This window comes from Mytilus edulis, chromosome 10, assembly GCF_963676685.1.
Source record: "Mytilus edulis chromosome 10, xbMytEdul2.2, whole genome shotgun sequence".
Lineage (NCBI taxonomy): Eukaryota > Metazoa > Mollusca > Bivalvia > Mytilida > Mytilidae > Mytilus > Mytilus edulis.
Window position 1 is genome coordinate 75,449,943 of NC_092353.1, and position 22,168 is coordinate 75,472,110.

General features: G+C 31.8%; 2 protein-coding genes across 10 annotated transcripts in view; one reads left to right on the forward strand and one right to left on the reverse strand.

Annotated features, from left to right (window-relative positions):
- Window positions 1-22,168, forward strand: part of LOC139491907 (putative inhibitor of apoptosis) — a 396,259-nt gene that overhangs the window by 193,260 nt on the left and 180,831 nt on the right. The window lies entirely within an intron of this gene.
- LOC139491899 (intersectin-1-like) overlaps window positions 1-22,168 on the reverse strand; it is a 69,102-nt gene that overhangs the window by 46,116 nt on the left and 818 nt on the right. For 4 of the 9 annotated variants that reach the window (XM_071279823.1, XM_071279814.1, XM_071279815.1 and 1 more), the window contains exons 2-21: window positions 21,475-21,531; window positions 18,168-18,257; window positions 17,491-17,554; window positions 16,719-16,903; window positions 15,678-15,779; window positions 15,053-15,146; window positions 14,325-14,425; window positions 12,355-12,418; window positions 10,434-10,639; window positions 9,814-9,927; window positions 8,189-8,339; window positions 5,929-6,040; window positions 5,171-5,320; window positions 4,715-4,855; window positions 4,038-4,125; window positions 2,793-3,007; window positions 2,055-2,164; window positions 1,648-1,679; window positions 701-931; window positions 245-348 (exon numbers count right to left, since the gene is read on the reverse strand). In XM_071279823.1, the coding sequence (XP_071135924.1) occupies window positions 245-348; window positions 701-931; window positions 1,648-1,679; window positions 2,055-2,164; window positions 2,793-3,007; window positions 4,038-4,125; window positions 4,715-4,855; window positions 5,171-5,320; window positions 5,929-6,040; window positions 8,189-8,339; window positions 9,814-9,927; window positions 10,434-10,639; window positions 12,355-12,418; window positions 14,325-14,425; window positions 15,053-15,146; window positions 15,678-15,779; window positions 16,719-16,903; window positions 17,491-17,554; window positions 18,168-18,257; window positions 21,475-21,490 (2,370 nt within the window). In that variant the 5' untranslated portion in view covers window positions 21,491-21,531. The other 5 variants (XM_071279817.1, XM_071279820.1, XM_071279819.1 and 2 more) reach the window with 5 other exon arrangements.

A 22,168-nucleotide genomic window follows, 5' to 3' on the forward strand; every position in this document is an offset into this window, starting at 1 on the left:
ACCCACAGACCAGAAAACATAATGCCCCTCTACTTTTGTAGGTTGGGCATAAAAATAATACTACCATTTCTTACCTGAATAGTCATTTACATTTGATGTTTATGTTGACAATGTTTTCTATGAGGCCTAAATTGTTAAAATAAGTCTCCATTAACCCCCCAAAAAAAAATATTTCATAGTTTCATAGTTGATGAAGTTTAAAATAATATTTTGAAAAAATATAAAAATATATAAAAATTCTTACCAAGATAATATCACCAGGTATAAGGGTAAGTTCATCATGATTTCTAGCATCAAACTGGTACAGGGCTTTGGCCTTTGTCCTAGGCTTTGTATCCTTGGCAGTGTCTACAAAAAATGATTTGATCAAAGCCTGATTTCAATCATTAGAAATACTAGTGTTTTCCTACCTAAGTCTTAACTGTAGGTAATTTTTTGTTTTCAATGTTTTAACTTAAAAATTGATTATGTTTTCCTCTTGTTAAGAGACAAATGAACATGCCATACTAAATCATAAGCACTGAATCTCTGATTGTTTTCTTACCAAAGGGTTGGTAGGAAAACTGTTAACATACTGAACTTGCTGTTTGGCAGAATAGCAATTTCCTTTGGTACTTCTCTCATTTAACCATTTCAATAAATTTTGACTAGGGAGAAAATCATCTCCTTTTATCATTTGACCTAAGATAAGAGCAATTACCTGGTTTTTGACTAGAGAAGGCATTCCCCCATAAATCGTTTGACCCAGCACTAGATATACTGGCTTCACTGAATGCGGCTGACCATTTATCTCCTGATTCGGCAGTAGTTTGGTTATTGCAGAAATCAGCTGTCCAAGCACCGCTAATGGATGACTGGTTGGTTCCAGCAGGTTGGGCAGGCTTCTCTGGTTTGGAGGCAGCCTCAGCCAATTTTGTAATTCTTGTTGCTTCTAAATAATAAATAAAATATGATAATAAAGATTATTCCTGGAAAAAATGTAGGGGGAGGGCTATAAGGCACCATTTTTAAAACCAAATAAAAACTTTCGAAAAAATTAAATTGTCCTATAGCTCTAAACCTAAAAATTGTTATTGTATTAGGACCTTCCAACCATTGCTCCATAAATTTTTTTTTTATCTTTAATTGACATTAGTTAACATTATCTTATTGTAAAGAAATATTGGAAAAGCCTTTCAACAAAACATCTGCAAGGAATATTTTGTGATGGTGGTTGTACCTGTCTTTTTCATGTGTTTTAGACTATTTTTAAGATTTTTACAATTGAATAAAATATCTAGTTTTTAGCTAATTGTGAAGTTCTGCTGTTGAAAATATTACCCAGACTTCATGAAATGCTAAAATAAAGAATCGTTTCCAAGCAAATCCTTCTAATGATTATTGCATTGGAATCTTTATATACAGTATTGGAAACAGTTTATCACTCACTACAGGTCAAACTGTGACCTTGGGATATCCCTTTTAAGTATGTGTTGTTTACAATATTTTATCTGCATTCTTATTAGAGCAATTCTAGAAATAATTGTATTCGGGGTGCATTCAAAACCACCGTTTCCCACAACAAATAATTTTGGAACTGCCAATAGCATTTAACATCTCTTTTTATCACATTTTATTCCTTTTTCTCGAGTGAACAATCTGAAATACCTTCTTTCCTCTTCTGTTGCTCTTCTTCTTCCCTGATAAAAACAAAAATATCTGTATTAACAAGAGTATCCTAGAAATTCTGAAGGTAGCTCAGTAGCTTATACCCTTTCCCTTTTCCATTATATCAAACTTTCTTTGGGAAAAAAAAAACCCAAAAAAAGGGTCGGGCTTCTTGCTGTTGCCATTTTTCTCAAAGTCTTTAGGGGAAGTTCAATGAAGACAAAAGCTCATACATGTAACTTACTGAAAATTCAACAACCCTTATAGTATTCATTGAGGTGGAACTCTTTTGATTGAATCTATATTCTTTTACTCTCCGTCTTAATGCTTTTGGTAATACCATTCTTCATTTTTTTTATATGGTATATACCTGTATGTTTATCAATTTAGTATGTTATGTTTCTTACCTCTTTTTCTGTATCTGTGTCTCAGCAAATATTTTATTACTCATATCTTGTCTCTGTCTATCAGCTTTAGATAGTTCCTTCTGTATATCTTCCAACTTAATCTTCAGAACCTTTAATAATCAAACAATTTATTTTTAAGAAATGCAAATTCATGTACAACTGAAAATACTTTTTAACAAGAATGTGTCCATAGTACATGGATGCCCCATCCGCACAATCATTCTGTATGTTCAGTGCAGCATAAAAATGGGGTAAAAAATCCAATTTGGGAATAAAAATAGAATGATCATGTCATAGGGAACATGTGTACTAAGTTTCAAGTTGATTGGACTTCAACTCCACAAAAACTACCTTGACCAAAAACTTCAACCTGAAGCGGGACAGACGTACGGAGAAACCAACGCACGAATGAACGCACAGACCAGAAAACATAATGCCCATAAATGGGGCCTTATAAACGGGCCATAAAAACACTATTCCATAATTTTTTCTTTAAACATCCACCAAAAATATCAGAATACGAAGTTTAATTTTGAATGATTGCAGTTGTTTTAACATCTAGTGGCACATATATTAAACCTATATGTAATATATTCCATGATAATAAAATGTTAGTACAAAGGTGGCTATACATAGTCAAAAGTATTCTGATTTTTTAACTTAGTACTTAGAAGATTGTTTACACTCTCCAAGCGCATGACTTAAAATACATTTCTAAATATAAGTTTGTTGCTGTACCTTTAATTCCGTATTTGTATTATCTATTTCCAGTAGTCTAGACTCAGTATCTCTCTCTATTGTTTCTTGACATACCTTTAATTCCGTATTTGTATTATCTATTTCCAGTAGTCTAGCCTCTGTATCTCTCTCTATTGTTTCTAGTTCTTTCTTCAGTTTCTGTATTGTTGTTTTCTTCTGTTCTACGCTGTGTAATACAGTTCTGTAAGTTTCAGCTGAAATATATTAACAAGATAATTTAGCATTCAATGAGTGTATAAGGTTATACAAAGAAATTTAGTGTTTCTTAAGACTGGCTTTCATAATTTCTCGAGACTGGCTTTCATCATTGAAATTTGATTCAATTTTTTTCTTTTTCCTTTACTAAAAAAGTTGCCATCCATTTAACTAAAAGCACTAATGTAATTACACTTGAATAAGATGAGCTGACTTATCTTCAGTTCTAGTGTCAAAGACCATTAAATCACGTGTCTACACATTAATCAACTAAGGGTCAGACACATAATTCCAGTGTTCCACAGATTTCTACCAGTTTTTTTGATCACACATTATTCAACTAAGGGTCAGACACATAATTCCAGTGTTCCACAGATTTCTACCAGTTTTTTGGATCACACATTATTCTAGTATGCAATGTTAGCATGAAAGTCAAGTTTGATTGTTTGATAGGTAACTATTAATTCTTCATTAACTATTGTACAATATTGTAAATTTAGAAACAAATTTATCATTTTTATTTCAGTCATCTTTTTGTCATCTATCCAATGTTTTTTTTGGCTAGCAATAACTCTTTCAATCAATAGTAAACAAAAGTACTTTTGCTGTATGACATATCTGGCAACTTTGAAAGTTGGTTTATAATTGCCTAATAATACTAAAATCAGAAGCAAACAATCTTATCTGCATTGTTCTTTTAACACAATAAAGTACATACATGTATGAGGGTGGTAATGCCCTTTACCATCAGGCGTCAACAAGACATTTTCGGCTACCATAAGCGTCAAATTATTTAAATTTTACCTTAATTCGTCAAAATATCCTGATCATGATTCATCAGATGTCTCAAATAATTATCGTTACTGTTATTTTTGGAAAAAAAATTGTGTGATTTGTCAAATTCAGCTGATTTTTTTATCGTCTAAAAGAAAGTGTACATTTTATTGTCATGCACTAAAAATTACCGTTAATGTCACTTGGCAAGAATTTTTACCCAATTACTAATCTGATGTATGCTTTAAGACTTACCCATAGGATTACTTTGAATGGTTGTTTGTACTTTCACATTCAAGAACTCTTGGTCTTGTTTTAATTTGGCAAATTTCTGATCTAAGGTCTGCAAAGTATAAGAATACATTCTCTGTAACCTTTGTACTTGCATGGTTTTATGAGAATAAACTATAAACTATCTATCTTAACAAAAAGGCAGATATTAATTTTTTTTTTTAAATCAGTGTTAGATATTGAATACATATAAATTCACATGTGGTTTTGTGAGAATAAAACATGCATTTTCATCTATTTAGAAGATTTTTAACTCAGGCACATTAATAAAAAAAATGATGGATTTCTCTTGGAAGTTATGTAAAGGTTCCAGTGAATTAACTATACAAAGAACAATAGCTATTATATGTATCCAAGGGGACAATAGAACTAACAAAAGTTAAAATAGATTCACCTGTTGAATCTGTGGAAAAGTTTCATTTGGTTCACAAAAAAGAATTACTCAAAAGCAAAACTTCAAATACAGTGAATTGGAAGTTCATAAATCATGAGTGACCATTTATCAGGGAATCAAACAGTTGTTTTTTTCACTGGACATACAATTAAAATTCATATGAGCTTCTAATTTTTACAGCTTAACTCTAGTGAGAACTTCAGCAAGAGAATGAATAACCTCCAGAATGACATTATCAATAAATTACCATAATTTCATTTTGTAATCTTTCTATCTCAGCATTTTTATTGTCTCTTGTTATTCTCATGCTCTCTATACTGGAGGTAAAATCAGTCACACCATTTCTAACTTGGCCAATCTTTTGTCCTATTTCTTTCTTTTTCTCACGCTAACAGAAAAAAGTAAGTAAAATATAAACATCTATAAGCATCATACAATAGTGAGTTTATGCTGTCATGAGGTAGGTGGTATTTCATTAAAAAAATAAGCAATTATTTTAATTTCAGCCGGCAACAAATTACAGTATTCAGATTAATAATTGTCGAAATTTGTGTTCAGTTATTATTGTCAATCACTTTAAGTATCATAACCAATTGTAAGGTACATTGATGGTTTTTTTCCACATTTGTACACTCCACATTATCTTATTACAAAGATTGTACTGTTAATATCACAAGACTAACTAATTCTAGCACTGACTTACCAATGAATCTAATTCACATTTCAGATTACTAGATTTTGTCTTTGCTACCCCAAGTTGTTCATATTCTCTTGCTTTCTCTGCTAACAGTTGTTCTTTCCTCTGTCTTTCCCATTCCATCTGTCTTTGTCTGTCTGATTCTCTTCTGGCAGCCTGAAAACAAACAAACAAGCAAGAATACATAAGGTGTAGTGCCAAGTATAACCCAATCCTGTTACAAAGTATCCACAAACACAATCGAGCAGGCAGTTGGTATCTGACAGATCCTTTAAGTAATCATATTTACACTTTATAATTGCCAAGCTGCTGACCAAACAAGTACTTTAAATAAAGAATTTATTGCCAAGTTTTTTTAAATGTGAATATTGCTACTGATTGAGTATTGCATTAGTAAGAACTTGCATTTTGATATCCAACACATATATCTGTATGCAGATCTTTCTAAAATCGCAAAAATTAATCTCAAATTTTGATTCATTCTTTAAAAATCTCAATAATATATTAACACATTAATTTCTGAATTTACAGTAGTTTCTGAAGAAAGTGTGAAATATTTAAGGGAAAAACAGAAAAACAAATAGCAAATGTGGGGATTACAAACAGCTCCTATACCTAGAGTGGGGTATAATAATTTGAGTTTTAAACATGCACTAATTAGTAGCTATATTTGTTTTCCTTACACCTACTATAAAAAAATCTTTGTAAATTCAAATTTGATGATTGCTTCTTAGAAATACTTTTTTGGAAAATAAGTTGAGTACCTCTTTTTGTTCTAACATTTTCTGTCTCTGTTGTTCTTTCTCTCTTTCTATTGACCTTTGTTTTTCTAACTGTCTTTCTAGTTCCATTAATCTCTTTCTTTCTTGTTCTTGTCTGAAAAACATCAGAAAAGTTTGGATTGGTACTTTCAACACTACTGGCCAGTTTTTCTTAATGTTGGAAGTCTGAGTGCCAGGAATATACAATAGAATTTACCAAACATAAAGTATGAACTGCGTCAGATAAAAATTGACCTTATGCAAGTGCATATTTACAAGTACATGTATACAACTTAGATTGGTTCTAGGATCATTCAAAATGTTCAAAAACGAAATAAAAGATGAATTTTGATATGTGTTATAGGGTTCTTATCCCAACTCATTTTTTTATAAAAAGTAACAGACTGTTGATAGAGATTTTATTTAAATAGGATAACATATATATTGATATTCACTAGCATAATGTCGATTTCCATCTGACAAAGCCCATATGTTACTGATAAAAGCAGACTTTTCTGGCAAAAAATTTGAAGACTTAAATCTCCAAGCTTTATATTGCTAAAATGATGGAAATACATAAGTAAAGCAGTAATCTAACAACACATTATATGGGTGTCACATGTCTGCATTGTTAGTTTGTTATCGACTTAACAGTTGAATTTTCTGTTCGTATCCCACCTCTCTATTAAATTCTTATTTCCATTCTCAATTTTATTATAAAGAACAGATATCTTTTACAAGGCTGTAAAGATAAAGGTTTAACAAACAGACAGCAACAACATACATGTGACAGAGTTGTCAAGCCACAACTGGAGATTTGGAAATTTTCAGCTGGAGTTTGGGCCTCATAACTGGAGATTTTTTATCAACCTTTTTATCGACATATGCAAGATTTTTTCGTGTGTATTTAAACTGCATATCTTCCTTTTTTGTTAAAATACAACAATGATTCCACACCTTTAAGCACCTACATAGCCATTTTTACCTAATAAAATAGAAGATAGGGGGGGGGGGGGGGTTCAAATATTTATTCATCACAATTTTATATAGTTCAAGATACAGTGATCAGCCATCATACATAGTTGGCAAAAATTACATCTGCTTTAGCCACATTGTCAACTTTTGTACCACTACTGAACATGTTTTTAACAGAAGGTGTTGAATTGATAAAGTTGTGGGCTTTCTGGTGGGTAGCTGTCTCCATATTTTTGGTCAAGTAATTAGGGCCACCATAGTCAGCTTTGCATGAAGTGAAGTAAGCATGGTCTTGACCCTTGTCACTGGACTTGCACCATTTTTAATTCAGCTATAGTGATATTGTGTCTTCTTTAATTTGATGCTGGGGTACAAGTATTTGGTGATAACATACAGTTTGCATTTTGTCAAATTATAAGACAAACACACTTATTTAGGTTTTCCATTGGACCAGATAGAAGACATATCATATTTGAGTTGATTTTATTGTCTTTGAGGTTCATTATAAACTAAGTCTGTTCCATGCTTTCAACAGCATCAAAATTTATTAAAGTCGATGTTTATACAACTGTTCCATTGTCAGTATCACTTTTAATCATCCAGACATGTTTATTTAACTAGCTAGTTGATTACTAGGTAAATGCCAATCATCTTTTATTGTTGTATATACAGTCTAATCCTTAACACCTTCATTGATTACTTGAGGCAATTTTCCTATTTACCTTTTTGACACAAATTCCATTTGGGCTATTCCAGAAAAAAATGTATGGGGGGGGGGGGGGGGGGGAAGGCACATTGTATTAATAATACATGGGTGATGGGTATCAGAGCAACTTTTCACACTATAATGCACTATAATTCTCAATTACAATTGTCTGGGTGGTGGGTGCTGACAAAAACTGCCTTCCAACCCCCCCATACATTTTTTTCTGGAATAGCCCTTACAGGAAACTTCCGATTTTCTGGGACTTTTCCCATATCAATTTCGAGTTTCTCAGATTTTTTCCCTGTCTGTATCTATTTTGTAAACAGAAATGTCTACTGAAAATTTTTCGAGATTGACATTTTCAAAAAGCGGAAGATTTCAAATTTTAACGGGAGGGACGGAAGAGGGTCTGAAAAATGGGAGATTTTATCTCCTGCTGGAAGAATCACATGTATGCAACAAGAAATGACCTTATATCATAGCTTATTAAAACATTAACTAATTAGAAACATAATCTCATAAATAATCAATCCCCCTGGATTTTTTATTCTATCTATTTCTAGAATTGCTCATGAAACAAACCTGATTCGTTCTCTTTTTTCCTGTTCTTGTCTTTCCTTCTCTAATCTGGCATTGTTTTCTGCTCTCATTTGATCTTGTAACATTTGCCTTCTACGTTCTAACTCAGCCTGACCCTTGTCAAAGTTTAATTTCCTTTTATCTTCAAAGGTAACTAGAAAAAAAAATATCAGCTTTAATTAAACTCTATAAAATATACAACCAAGTTTTTCTATGATATCATTTCAAACCAATCTTAAAGACTGAAAGTTTTATTCTGAAGATATTCTATTTAAAGTGTTCAAAAAAATATCAGTTTTTAACAATCTGCATTAATTTGCTTTAAAAATGTGTTGTACTGCACCAATTCAAATTAAATATATTATGTCAATGGCTCTGAATTTAACAATGTAAATGTTTGCATAACAGTGATATTTTCCAACTCTTTACAAACAAAATGATTCTATATTACCAATGTCAAAATGTACATCTAGTGCATTAATATTGGCACTGTTAAAGTTATTACAACAGTGACTAGTGAAGGATAATGAGTGCTTGAAATATTTCATTTATATTCAGTTGGGGTCAATTTCTGGGACAATAACAAAGTGCTTGTACAACAATATTCATAAACACATAAACATGTATATATTAAAGTGTTTTTATTCCTCTTTTGGAAGGAATGTCAAAAGGCCATGTAATATATATATATGAAGTATTTTATTCTCAGAAAAAAGTGTTTTCCTTGATACTGTATTCTCTTCAAATATCTATTCTTAAAAAAACTGACACACACTTCTTATCATTGAGTCTTAAATCATCATCTAATTCAATATAATTAAATTCTGTTGTCTTTGTTATGTTGATTTTTGTAAATCTAAATATTTGTATTTTTCACGTTCCAGCGGAAAAACATGATGTCACAAGTAGATTGGAATCAGTTGACATCATCTAGACTTTAATTGTGTTGTTGAAAGTCAATTACAAGTTCAGAAATTTCACAGTTTTAGCTAAATAATTTGACTTTGTTCGAAACAACTTTTTTCCATTCTTGTCTGAGAACCAAATATTCAATTTAAAAGGCAAATGTTTTTATTTCTTTTATATTCAATGTAAGAACAAAAGTGAGTGCATTTTTTGGGAAGGACAAAACAATACCATCAAATTCATCTGAAATTAGAATAACAGGTATTAGACAAAAATAAAAGAAAAATAAGTGGTTTATGCATGATTAAACTTGAGTATGAATAACCAGTCAGTTATCACCTGTTGATAACATTTTAGATCACATGATAATTACACATAATATCTGCTATTTGTTTGTTGTTTTAATATTATTCAGGCTGTTGATTTGTTCTTTGAACTGCTTCCCATTTTGTCATGCTGAGGCCTTTTATAGCTTACGATGACCAAACTTTCCTTTTGATAGCTTTATATTTAACACATAGTTACGATGATCATCATGTCTCTGCTGACTGTTTAAACTTAATGGATGAATCAAAAATGACAGGAAATAAAATATACAGTTAATATGATAGGGATTCTACATCATAATCATAAAGAGAACTCAAATCTTTTTTTCGATAAATTGACTTCATTTCCCATTATAATCTTAAATAGATGGCGCTCATAAAATATTCCACGCTTACCTGGTTGTAGGTCCTCCACCACATTCTCTACAGGAACATTGGGTTGTGGCATTACAGGTGGTGGTATTCCCATTCCTCCTAGCAGATCACCAAAAGCATCAGGCTTTTGTGGAGCTAAAATAAAGGTAAGAATTTGCCAACATCTAGGAAGTAGATAATCATAATCTATGTAAAGCATGTTTCCAGATTCTATTTCTCTAGTTTATTCTTATATGAAGAAATATTTGTAATAATGATAAATAAATATGCCTAAACCATTATCATGAAAATCAGTTGATGGATCATTTATGTCCTGTTATTGAGATTAAATGTTGTTGTGTGTCTAAGTGATGTAAAATTTTGTGTAATACATAGTGAATGGAGTGTGAAGGTCTCAAGGAAAAAAAGTGTTTTTATTTATTTTAAAAGCTCACTGTTTTAAATTTAAGATTAGTATTATTTTTAAATATTCATAAAAATTGAATAATTTACAAATTGTGACAAAAACCAATTTGCTTTGAAATAAAGAAAAATGTCACAACTTGCAATTTTTTTTAATATATACTTTCTGCAGTAGAAATATCTATCCTTATGAATTACAAGACTTTTCTATCAAAGGCCTATAATTTTTTTAATCATACCAGCTGGTTGATGAGGTGGTGGGGTACCAGTAAAGCTTCCTGTTCTTGGAGCAGTCATACTTCCTGCTCTGACTTGGGCTGGGTAAAGTTCTGGTGGAAGTTTTGGTGGTAAAGATACACCAGCTTTGACTAAATCAGCCAAATGCAAAGCTATACAAAACTCTTCACAACTTAGCTTTCCATCTTTATCATAATCAGCCAAATTCCTGAAAAAGAACAATTTGATAATAATTACAAAATGGTGAAAGTCTTTTCTATCCATGTACATTTGTATATGGGCAGAATATCTTAACCCTTTACTATCAATAAACCTAATAATATAACAAAAAGCAACAAAAGAAAACAAAGTGGGATTGGGCATCACTTTACATTAAACGTATAGGATAAGGGATTCAGGACTGCCAATACCATACACTAAAATTTTAATTGCATATCAAAACTTTAAAAATGTGGGCATACATGTCAAGTGACATGATATTCGCGTGTAATACACGCTTTTTCAACCGTTTACACACGAGGATTTTGTCACATGGTGTGTACACGCTTTTCACCACTTTACACACAATTACACGCTTTTTCGTTCTTTTCATTTTTTGGTCGTTAGTGATATCGCTATTCTCGGGTTTTTTCCTTACTCGGCATTAAAAACCGAAAAATTCGAAGTTTGGCTGCCATATTGTTTATTTTTCTATAGGTCTATGAACAAACACTTGAAACAGTTAAAGGTAAGTAGTTTGTGATTAGTTTTAAACGATTTTGTGACTTTCTTTCAAGTTCACTTTATAGGGGAAATGTGAAAGAGGTCACTTTTAGGGCCTTTACCGTCGTCTAAATCGCAGATTATTAAGTCAAAACGATGTGTACAGCAAGATTCAAAATTTATAAATTATATTTTGGAGTTCGAGTTTAAATGATCAAGTGACAAGTAACGCATAATTTGTGCATTCTATGATGCAATGATAAAAAACAATACATGTGAGAGGAGAAATATAATGTAGCTATTTGAATAAGCACTAAACATGTTTAGCTATCTAATGGAAATCAAATTTATAAAACATTTTTCTTTTTCAATTTCAGTTTCAAATCTAGCCAACAGATTTCTACAGGCCATGGGGATGAAAATATCATAGAACTGTTGGATCAGTTCTCATAGTACCAGCTATCTTCTGATGAACTACCCAGTTTTGACCAGGCAATAGCAATGGGAGCAATGGCAGAGATAATAGATGACATTTTACATTGCCAAAAAAAAAAAGACATTATGACATTCTTTCAAATCTTGATGAATATCAATTGTTGGAGAGCATTTTCAATTATAAAGAAATTGACACTGAATTCTGATTAGAACTTGACTATGTTACATTTATATTGTGTGCTGCTATCAAAAAAATGTAACTAAACTTGAAACTGGCAGTTGTTTTGAATATGTGCCTAGTGGTGGTGCTTTACAATTAGAATATAAATTGTTTCTCATATTAACAAATTTGTATGTGAAATTATGAACATTACCACATTCCTATTAAAAGGTTCGCATCTATGTCACGCGTTTTCACACGCGTTTTCACACGCTTTTTGACATGTCATGTCATGTCATGGCATGATTTCCCATTGTCAGAGGTTGGCAAGTATGAATGTGGGTACAATTATAAGCATATTTATATCTGTGCCAAGGGTTTGTTTTCATTTATCTTTTCTCACACAAGTGGTTTGTTATTTACATTTATTCCTTCAGAAATTAAAATGTGACCACAATTTTGATATGACATATGAATATTATTGATAAGATTAACCATGTTTCCTGATTTAACAAAAAAACAGCATGGTGATAAGGAAACCAACTCCTATTACTTCAAAAGCATTACACTATTAAACCGGTAGATATACAAATAAAATCTGAAAAGAATATGAGTTGTTAACTTACCATATTTGAGCCAATATTGGCTGTGGTAGTCCTGTCTGTACCAACAAGGCTCTGGCTTCTACACCTGAAAAATATAAATACAGAGTTATTTTCCTTAAGTAATAATTTCAGTTATTAAATAACAAAATTTTGCAACCTTTTTAACTAACTCTATGTTTTTATGTCTTACTGAATCTAATGATCAGAATTTGGGAATTATTCCATAGGAGAACAGAGTTCGCGAAAATGGTCGGTCCTGTCGGTCAAAATGAGGCTTGGACCAGTATTTTGAAAGCTGGTACCGGTCCCAATGACAGATGTAAAAACAGCTGTTGCAGTGCCTTTTTTATGGGTAATTAGTTGTACCGCAACTTATTCCAGTATGTGTTTACATCAGTCATCAGATGTACCTGCTGCTAGCCTGCTAATTTCCGGTACTGGTTTCCTATTATAAACAAACAGAAACCAGAGTGGCGATCTACAAGTGGCTGGCTGAATTTTTCATGTAGCCATCCCATTCAGACAATCAGCGATTGAACTCTTCGATGGAGATAACAAATACTGAGAAAGTGATTCAGATGATAAAATGGATAGTGAAGATGGCTTTGAATAAGAACAATCAGGAGAACAGAACTGGTCCTTTATTGTTAATTTGTCCGTGGCAAAAGTTGTTTTTCAACAAAATATGTTATTATTTTTATTTCAGTATAAAATTTACAGTTTTTTTAAGAACTGGCTAAAATTTTGTAGAACTGAAAAATAATCTTGCAATGTTGGTCCCATGACCGACGGGTCAAAAAAGTTTTTGCGAACTCTGGGAGAACAACTTTTTCACTTTTTTTTGTTGGGGGAGGGGGGGGGGCATTTTACAAGAAAAAAATAGGACTTGCCACCATAAAAAAAGAAAAAGACATCTGTATATATGCCTAGCATGTTCACAATATAACATGAGAAACTGCCTACTTGAAAGATTACACAAATTGGTCCTAATTTGTCTTTTTTTTTCAATTATATATTTTTTGTCTCATTCTTTGGCAGTTTTTTTAATTCATAACTTAAATACCTGTTAAATGTTCACGTTTATGCCTATCATTTGTATTAAATGTCTGTGCATGTCTTACCTGTTAAATGTCCTCGTTTATGTCTATCATTGGTATTAAATGTCTGTGTATGTCTTACCTGTTAAATGTTCACGTTTATGCCTATCATTTGTATTAAATGTCTGTGCATGTCTTACCTGTTAAATGTTCACGTTTATGCCTATCATTTGTATTAAATGTCTGTGCATGTCTTACTTGTTAAATGTCCTCGTTTATGTCTATCATTTGTATTAAATGTCTGTGCATGTCTTACCTGTTAAATGTCCTCGTTTATGTCTATCATTGGTATTAAATGTCTGTGTATGTCTTACCTGTTAAATGTTCACGTTTATGCCTATCATTTGTATTAAATGTCTGTGCATGTCTTACCTGTTAAATGTTCACGTTTATGCCTATCATTTGTATTAAATGTCTGTGCATGTCTTACCTGTTAAATGTCCTTGTTTATGTCTATCATTGGTATTAAATGTCTGTGTATGTCTTACCTGTTAAATGTTCACGTTTATGCCTATCATTTGTATTAAATGTCTGTGCATGTCTTACCTGTTAAATGTTCACGTTTATGCCTATCATTTGTATTAAATGTCTGTACATGTCTTACCTGTTAAATGTCCTCGTTTATGTCTATCATTGGTATTAAATGTCTGTGTATGTCTTACCTGTTAAATGTTCACGTTTATGCCTATCATTTGTATTAAATGTCTGTGCATGTCTTACCTGTTAAATGTCCTCGTTTATGTCTATCATTAGTATTAAATGTCTGTGCATGTCTTACCTGTTAAATGTCCACGTTTATGCCTATCATTAGTATTAAATGTCTGTGTATGTCTTACCTGTTAAATGTCCACGTTTATGCCTATCATTTGTATTAAATGTCTGTGTATGTCTTACCTGTTAAATGTCCTCGTTTATGTCTATCATTGGTATTAAATGTCTGTGTATGTCTCAGCTTGGAGTTATGTGGAATAGCAAACCCTACAGCTGGTTGACCACTGAAATATAAAGAATATATCTGATACTGGCAAAAATGTAAACTATGACTGAAAATAAATGCCTCCATGATCTTATGGTTGCAATAACTGCTTAAAATTTGAGCATTTTCCATGTCCCAACACTTATGTTATTACGCCAATTATTCAAAGATGTCAGTATACCAATTTTCTGCCAAGCACACAGCATTCAAGTGCAAGAAGATACATTTTTGTTGTCAGATAAGCTCATGTCAGAATAGTGTCTGAGAGGGATTTAGGTGTATTTGAGAACTTAATTTTACAAATACAGAAAAATACTGTACAAACTTGATGATTTTTTTTTCCTTTGATGGATTTTAGCTCTATCCTTTTAATAAGCTTTGGAGTTTTAAATATTTTGACATTGTGAGCATCACTAACAAGTCATTTATTGTCAAAATGTGAATCTGGTGCAGAAACATTGGCACTGGGTTCCGTTACTGTTATTACCATGATTACTGGCAACTGAATGATCCTCTAATTTTCACATTTAACATTTTCTAAAAAAAATTTTTTTTACCGTCTACAAGTATTAAAGTCTTCAATTAGATGGGTAGATCTAAAAAGAAAAGACCATTATTTGCACTGCTGTTAATATTAAAAGCCTACCCTGGTTGAGATACTTGGGCCACTTGAGGTGGACCAAACGAACCTGCCCTTGGTTTTCCATCAAATCCAACCTGCATACCCATAGTTTGTGCACCTAAAAAAAATATATAGTTTGTCATATCATTTTCACTATCTTGAAATCTAAAGATGATCATTACAAAGAGACAAAAACATGAAGAAAATAATCACCAAACTACAATAGATTATGTTCAATCAGAGACAATTATGCATGAATATTCATGAATGTTCATTTCTAAGGAATGGTCCATATGTATAAAAAGAAGATGTGGTATGATTTCCAAAGAGACAACTCTCCACAATAGACCATAGACACAGAATCTAACAAATAAATGTCACCATACAGCCTTCAACAACGAGCTAAGCCCATACAGCAAAGTCAGATATAAAAGGCCCAAAAATGACAAATGTAAAATAATTCAAACGAAAAACTAACGGCCTAAATTATGAACATAAGAAGTTAAATTCAAAGGGTGTTTAAGTATTGTAAATGAACTTTTTTGCAAACTCTTGTGAAATTTTGATTTGTAAAACAATCATCTTTACTTCTATAAATGCTACTTGCATTGAATATTGGTTGACAGAATGTTATATCATTATAACTTACCCATGTGCCCCATCTGTGGATTTACACCATTGGACATAATAGGCATTGTCATTGAACTTGCCACCATGTTGGTTGGTGCTAAACCACTCATCATAGGCATTCCTAATAAAATAAAAAATTATAAGTGTAAAAGAACATTTTACATAATGTCATTCTACTCAATATTTATAATATTAAGGATGTACTTAGGTGAGGTTAGGTGAAAATTAATAAATTAAGAAGTTAAAATTGATACTATAAGCTGGTAGAGCACTCTTTAAGGATAAAAATAAGCTAAAAATATTGATAGGTCATGGACCTCATTTTCGAGATATTTGAGATTTAAAATATGGTGGGAAAAGGCTGACTCAAACTTTTACCTTTTATTTGCATTGATATTATTTGGGTCTCAAAACCAAAGAAAGAAAATCAAGAATTTTCTAAAATTTTGGTAAATGACCTTTCATGAGCTTATAAATCTTATATGAAAAAATAAATGGGTGTTATGGGGCAAAATATTTTACATTGTTATGTATGGAAAAACACCAAGTAGTTCGAACATTTGACACAAATTCCAAAACCTCACCTAAGTACATCCTACCATGTCCAATAGGTAATAGTAATATTTTTGAAACTCTTGTCCAATCTCAGCTCTTTTAACAAGCCCCATAATAATTTTACCAATAATTCAAAAGTGTAATTTTGAAAATATCATTCAATCTCAGCTCTTTTATTGAATTACAAATGTACCAATAAATGCATGCTCTTCATTTAGATATAAATGTATAGGTTTTTGTTAACTTGTTAAAATAAATGTCAAAATTTTGAACTTGAAATAAATTTTCCTTTTTTAAATTTGTTTATAAATTTGAAAGTGGAGAATTTATATAAAGTACATTGAGCTATATCTATATGTGATTTTTTTTCTTTCTCAAACCGATCCATTTTTTAAAAAATCTTTCAAACCCTCGCTTCAAACTTGAAAAGTCATGAGATCAAGGCTGTTACCTCCAACCTTTGGGTATTAGGTAAGCATTCAAACTAAATAGAACAAATATGTACCTGTAACCATACTCATCCCCATAGGAGCAGCCATGCTAGCAGACATTGGTGATGGGTCAGCTTTCAGACTTTGTGGCAATGCTTTTGGGAGCTCAAATCCTTGTAACTTTTTCTTGATAAGATGCATGGCTATAGAAAACTCTTTCTTGTCCATCTTTCCATCATTGTTCATGTCAGCCAGGGTCCTGAAAATCAAATTAATGCATTTATAGTAATCTATCCATATGTGCAATTTTCTGTCAGAGACCAAAGTTACTGTACTTAAGATTAAAAGATCTACAAATATAGTGTGAACAGTGTATTACCTGCAAATTTTAACCATACATATTTCCAGTTAATATCATTCTATTATATGCATAAAAAAGCAAGAAGGGAGATGAAATTACACTATGAACAAGTTTTGGTCTTGCAACTTTTCTATACTTTATCACAACAGTAGTCCACTTCCTAGTTTTGTCAAAATCTTTATAAAATGAATAAGGAAGCAAGAGTGGGCTTTTTTAATTAATTTATTGTGTTAAAGGAATGCACTACAAACTTAACTACAGTCCTGGTCAATGTTTGATACTACAATGTGTTGTTTTCTATTGTTGTTTTAGTCTGTGTTCATTTTTTTGCAAGAGTCAGTTATTGGTGGTAGGTTATAAATAAAGCATGATGTTCTGATCAATTGGTAATCCTGGTAATTCTTCTCCCTACAAGTTATATGTTTTTTCATCAAGCATTTGTAATGATTATTTGTCATTGTGAGTCAAAAAAATATTTGACATACCATATCTGACCTAACATAGGTGTTGGTAGACCAGACTGCATAAAAAATCCCTTGGCTTGTTCTCCTGTAAAAATTGTACAAAGTATTAGTTTATCTAACATTTACATAAAGAACAAGCATGTGTGTTTATAAAATTGTATTACAATTATAACTCAACCATCAAATCTGGATCAAAACCCTAATTTGGCATTCATTTTTATATTGTTCACTTTTTATCGGTTTACCTTTTTTAAGCTTACTATATATGCTATATAGTATTGACTTTTCTACTGGTAGAAGGCTGAATGGTGACCTATAGTTACTTCTGCCATTTTCATCATTTTGGAATCTGGTAAATAATTGTCTCAAAGCATATCATGCAATACCTCATTATAGCTCTATATCTATATATATATATTCTTAGTTTCAAGTTGATGTGACCACAAACTACATTCAACCAAAACTTTAACTGGACAGCAAACGGACAAAAGACCATAAAACATAATCATGGTAATAGCCCACCAATACATTATATCATAGACAGGACATAAAACAACATTTTTTAAAAGCAGTTTGATACCTGCTTAGTTGACAGTTTAAGTAAATTGTATGTAAACTAGGTGTAATTAGAAAATACAAATCTTCCCGTAATAAACTATTTCTATTATATTTTCTATCCTGTGAGAAATTAATATTACCTGTGATGAATCCATTAACTGGTTTGAGTTGAAAGAACTGAGAATCATGCTTCATTCTCTCTTCACCTGATATCCTCCAGGCATCTCCACCTAAAAATAATAAAAATATGAATGCAATGTTTTCAATTTTTTTTTTAGATTAAAAACAAATGAAGATATCATATCAATTTAGTAGTTGGTCTAGGTAAGAGGTTCATATGAAATATTTGCCACCCAACATTAATCTACCATCTACAGATCATTACCAGAACTAGATTGACTCTGTGGACATGATTGTTCTCTAATCTATACAAGAAATACATTTATATTCCTAAATAACAATTTTCTTAGACTGAGGAAAATTTTTATTTTCTTGGATATTTGATTCCATTGTTTGGCCAAAGTGTATTTTGCTGAAATTTAAAAGACAGGGGTCTGTATTGAAGACCTATAATGGTTTACTTTAGCAAATTGTGATTTGGATTGAGAGTTGTCTCATTGCCATTGGCACTCATACTACATCTTCTTATATCTATCTAATTATCATTACAATACCCAGAAATGCATGAAAATTGTCATTGTTATCTAACAAAAAAATAAATAAATGCACAAGTGTTTAAATGTTTAGTAACAATGCAAGTCTTTCACCATGATTACGACCATTCCCTGGTTAGAGCTTGTAAAAATGTATATGTAGTTATTGAATAAACAGACAAAAGAGATGTTCATTGTCCAACAAAATTGTACTTCTCTGAATTGTGAAGACTTCTCCTAAAGACAGACAATTAAAAACTCCATCAGATCAGCAACAAACATTAAATAAATTAAAACAAGAGGCTGTCACAACGACAGCAAACCGGATTTATTAACATTTATTTGTGTCCTGGCAATATCACAAGAACCATTACTGATGAATGGTGAAAGTGAAAATCGTCAATAACAAATTTGACCTCCATTTTGTCATCAGTATCAACATATTAAAATTTGAAAAACTTAGATTGAATGGTTCATGAGTAAATGCAACAACGTGAATGGAAACGCCGTTTTACAATCTTTCAAGAACCATAACTCCTGAACGGTAAAAGTCAAAATCATCATTATTGAACTTGACCTCTATTTTGTCATCAGTAACACCATATAAAAATTTTAAAAGCTTTGGTTGAATAATTCATGAGAAAATGCACGGACACAACTAGAAACACCATTTTTCAATCTTTCAAGAACCATAACTCCTGAACGGTAAAAGTCAAAATCGTCATTATTGAACTTGACCTCTATTTTGTCATCAGTAACAACATATTAAAATTAGAGAAGCTTTGGTAGAACAGTTCATGCGTAAATGCACGGACACGACTGGAAACTCCATTTTTCAATCTTTCAAGAACCATAACTCCTGAACGGTAAAAGTCAAAATCGTCATTATTGAACTTGACCTCCATTTTGTCATCAGTAACAACATATTAAAATTTGGGAAGCTTTGACAGAACAGTTCATGCGTAAATGCACGGACACGACTGGAAACTCCATTTTTCAATCTTCCAAGAACCATAACTCCTGAACGGTAAAAGTCAAAATCGTCATTATTGAACTTGACCTTCATTTAGTTGTCAGTAACAACATATTACAATTTTAAAAGCTTTGGTTGAACGGTTCATGAGTTAATGCACGGACAACATTTGATTGCCGCCCGCCCGACATCCCCAATTCAATAACTGACATTTTTGTCACAAAAATCCGGTTAAAAACTGTAAAGAGAGATAACTTGACCCTAAAAGAGTTACCTGCACTTATAAAGAAAATTAAATAATTTACTTTCAAATTCAGACCACATGTTTATGGTGGGGTTCATGTTACCATGGTTACTAAGTCTTTAGCTTTGTAAGTTTTGTGTTTTGCCTTTTCATCATTTATCATCTTTTTTACAAGGTTCTGTAGGTTTTTTTTTTCTAGTTCATTTGAATATCCATATGGCATGTATGGTATCTTATAAAAAGTCTCTTTTACATTTTTGAACAAGTTTAACTCCTGAGTCCTGACTGTTGGTGTTACAATGTATGCAGTGCTCTAGCTAGAAATCAAAAGGGGCAGGGTGCCAGTGGAGGGCAGGGCACTTTTTATGATAAGAAAAGGCACTGCTAATTTTTTTGTCTACGTTTCTGTGTGTATCACGAGTTAACAAATCTCTTTTTTTTTTACTGTATATGTTGTTGTTTTTTTAAATAAAGATGCTTTTCAACTATAGTCTTTATTTCATTGTTTGTGTAGTTATGAATGATATAGTACATCTTCATCAACATATTATGTTTTAACAGTTTAACTTCACTCTACCCATTATCAAAGAATATGTGTTTTATTTCTTATCTATATAGGAATTATAGCTTTTAATACATCATAAAATATGAAATTAGGAGCATTACTAATTTAACAATGTTTAGAACATGGATTGCTAAAAGTATAATTATCAAGTAGAAATTGCAATATATATTTTTTAATATGTTCAAAGACAGTTAATATCTTTAAGGTAACATTATTATGTTATTATATATTCAATTGGTAATTTATTCCTTTTTTTGATACTAGATAATATTTTTAGAGCACAAATTTGTAATAAGCTAAAACAGGGGAAGTAACTCCAAAATCAATTTCCACCACGTTTGGGTTAATTAAAAACTGTGCTTGTCGATAACAAGTTGAGATGGAAGGCATTTCTGTAAAGGCATAGTTTTATTTTGATGACTTAAATTCAATTCTAAAGTCATGAAAGTCTTCATTTATATACGCTCTTCCATTGTGACTTGGAGATCGAAAATGCCGACCCAAGCTAAACACACTCGCTGACACATTCATCAAAAGTATGACAAAAAGATACATTGTCCTAATTAAATTACCTAGTTATTAACACCTTTGAAGTCTTTATCATTGTAATTCATTGTAATGACATGATTAACCTCGGGGCAATCACACAGGTGTCATATATGTAATTAACTTGGAGATCATAAATCGATGAAACAAAATTTAACCAAAACGGCACAAGATAATTTTGGAAAAAGACGTCAGGGCAGAAGGGCGCGGATAAAGGCACCCAGGGCGCGGCCGAGGGCACCCAGGGCGCAGCGCCCTTCTATTTTGGGCTAGCGAGACCACTGGTATGTACATGTATAAAACAACAAAATTCATAAGCACACATCTAAAAGTGTATATATTGAAATCTCTCCTACCATAGTAATGTAAACAATTAATCAAATTACAAATTTTCAATTTTTGTCTTGCACACAATGAATGGCATGCTTTAAGCTAATTTAATTCAAAATTTAGAAGATTTACATACCACCTGTTCCTGCCATTTTTTCACTTATCTAGTGTCTATAAATAGTGTCTAATTCACCTGAAATGGAAAATAGAAACATTATCATGATTATTGATGATGTTTATCAGTATGATCAGTTAGTTCAATAATTTCATTAAATGTGTTGCTCTGTATTTTTATACACAATTCTTTAACAAGATGCTAATTTAATCATTCTTTACTTTTTAATTTCCATGGAATGTAATGATTTCTATAAGGCCTTTTCTATAAGGCAGTGTCTGCGCGTACCCGCATGTGGGTACGAATAGTCAAATTGACATTCGTAGGCTACGCGTACCCACATCCGGTTTTATAATAAAATGCAATCAAATCAGGAATTAAACGTGAAATAGATACAGAAATTATCGATAATATGGGGATTTCGAGTAGAACGAGTGAAGGGTATCACAGGTACTTGTCTCAGAAAAAAATTTCCTATATACCTTTATATAACACAAGGTACTTAACTAAATTTTTTGAAAAATGACACCCAGTCCCGAATTCCCGTTATTTTTCGATTTCTCGGTTGTCAAACCTACTTAAACTTAATATGCCGTAAATCTAAATTGATTTATCTACACAATGGTATGTGACACGACTATCATTGTTGTCGGGATCATTAGTAGCAGGTTTCAGAAGTCGGTCAACGGGATTTGTTTTTGCAAAAACCGGATGT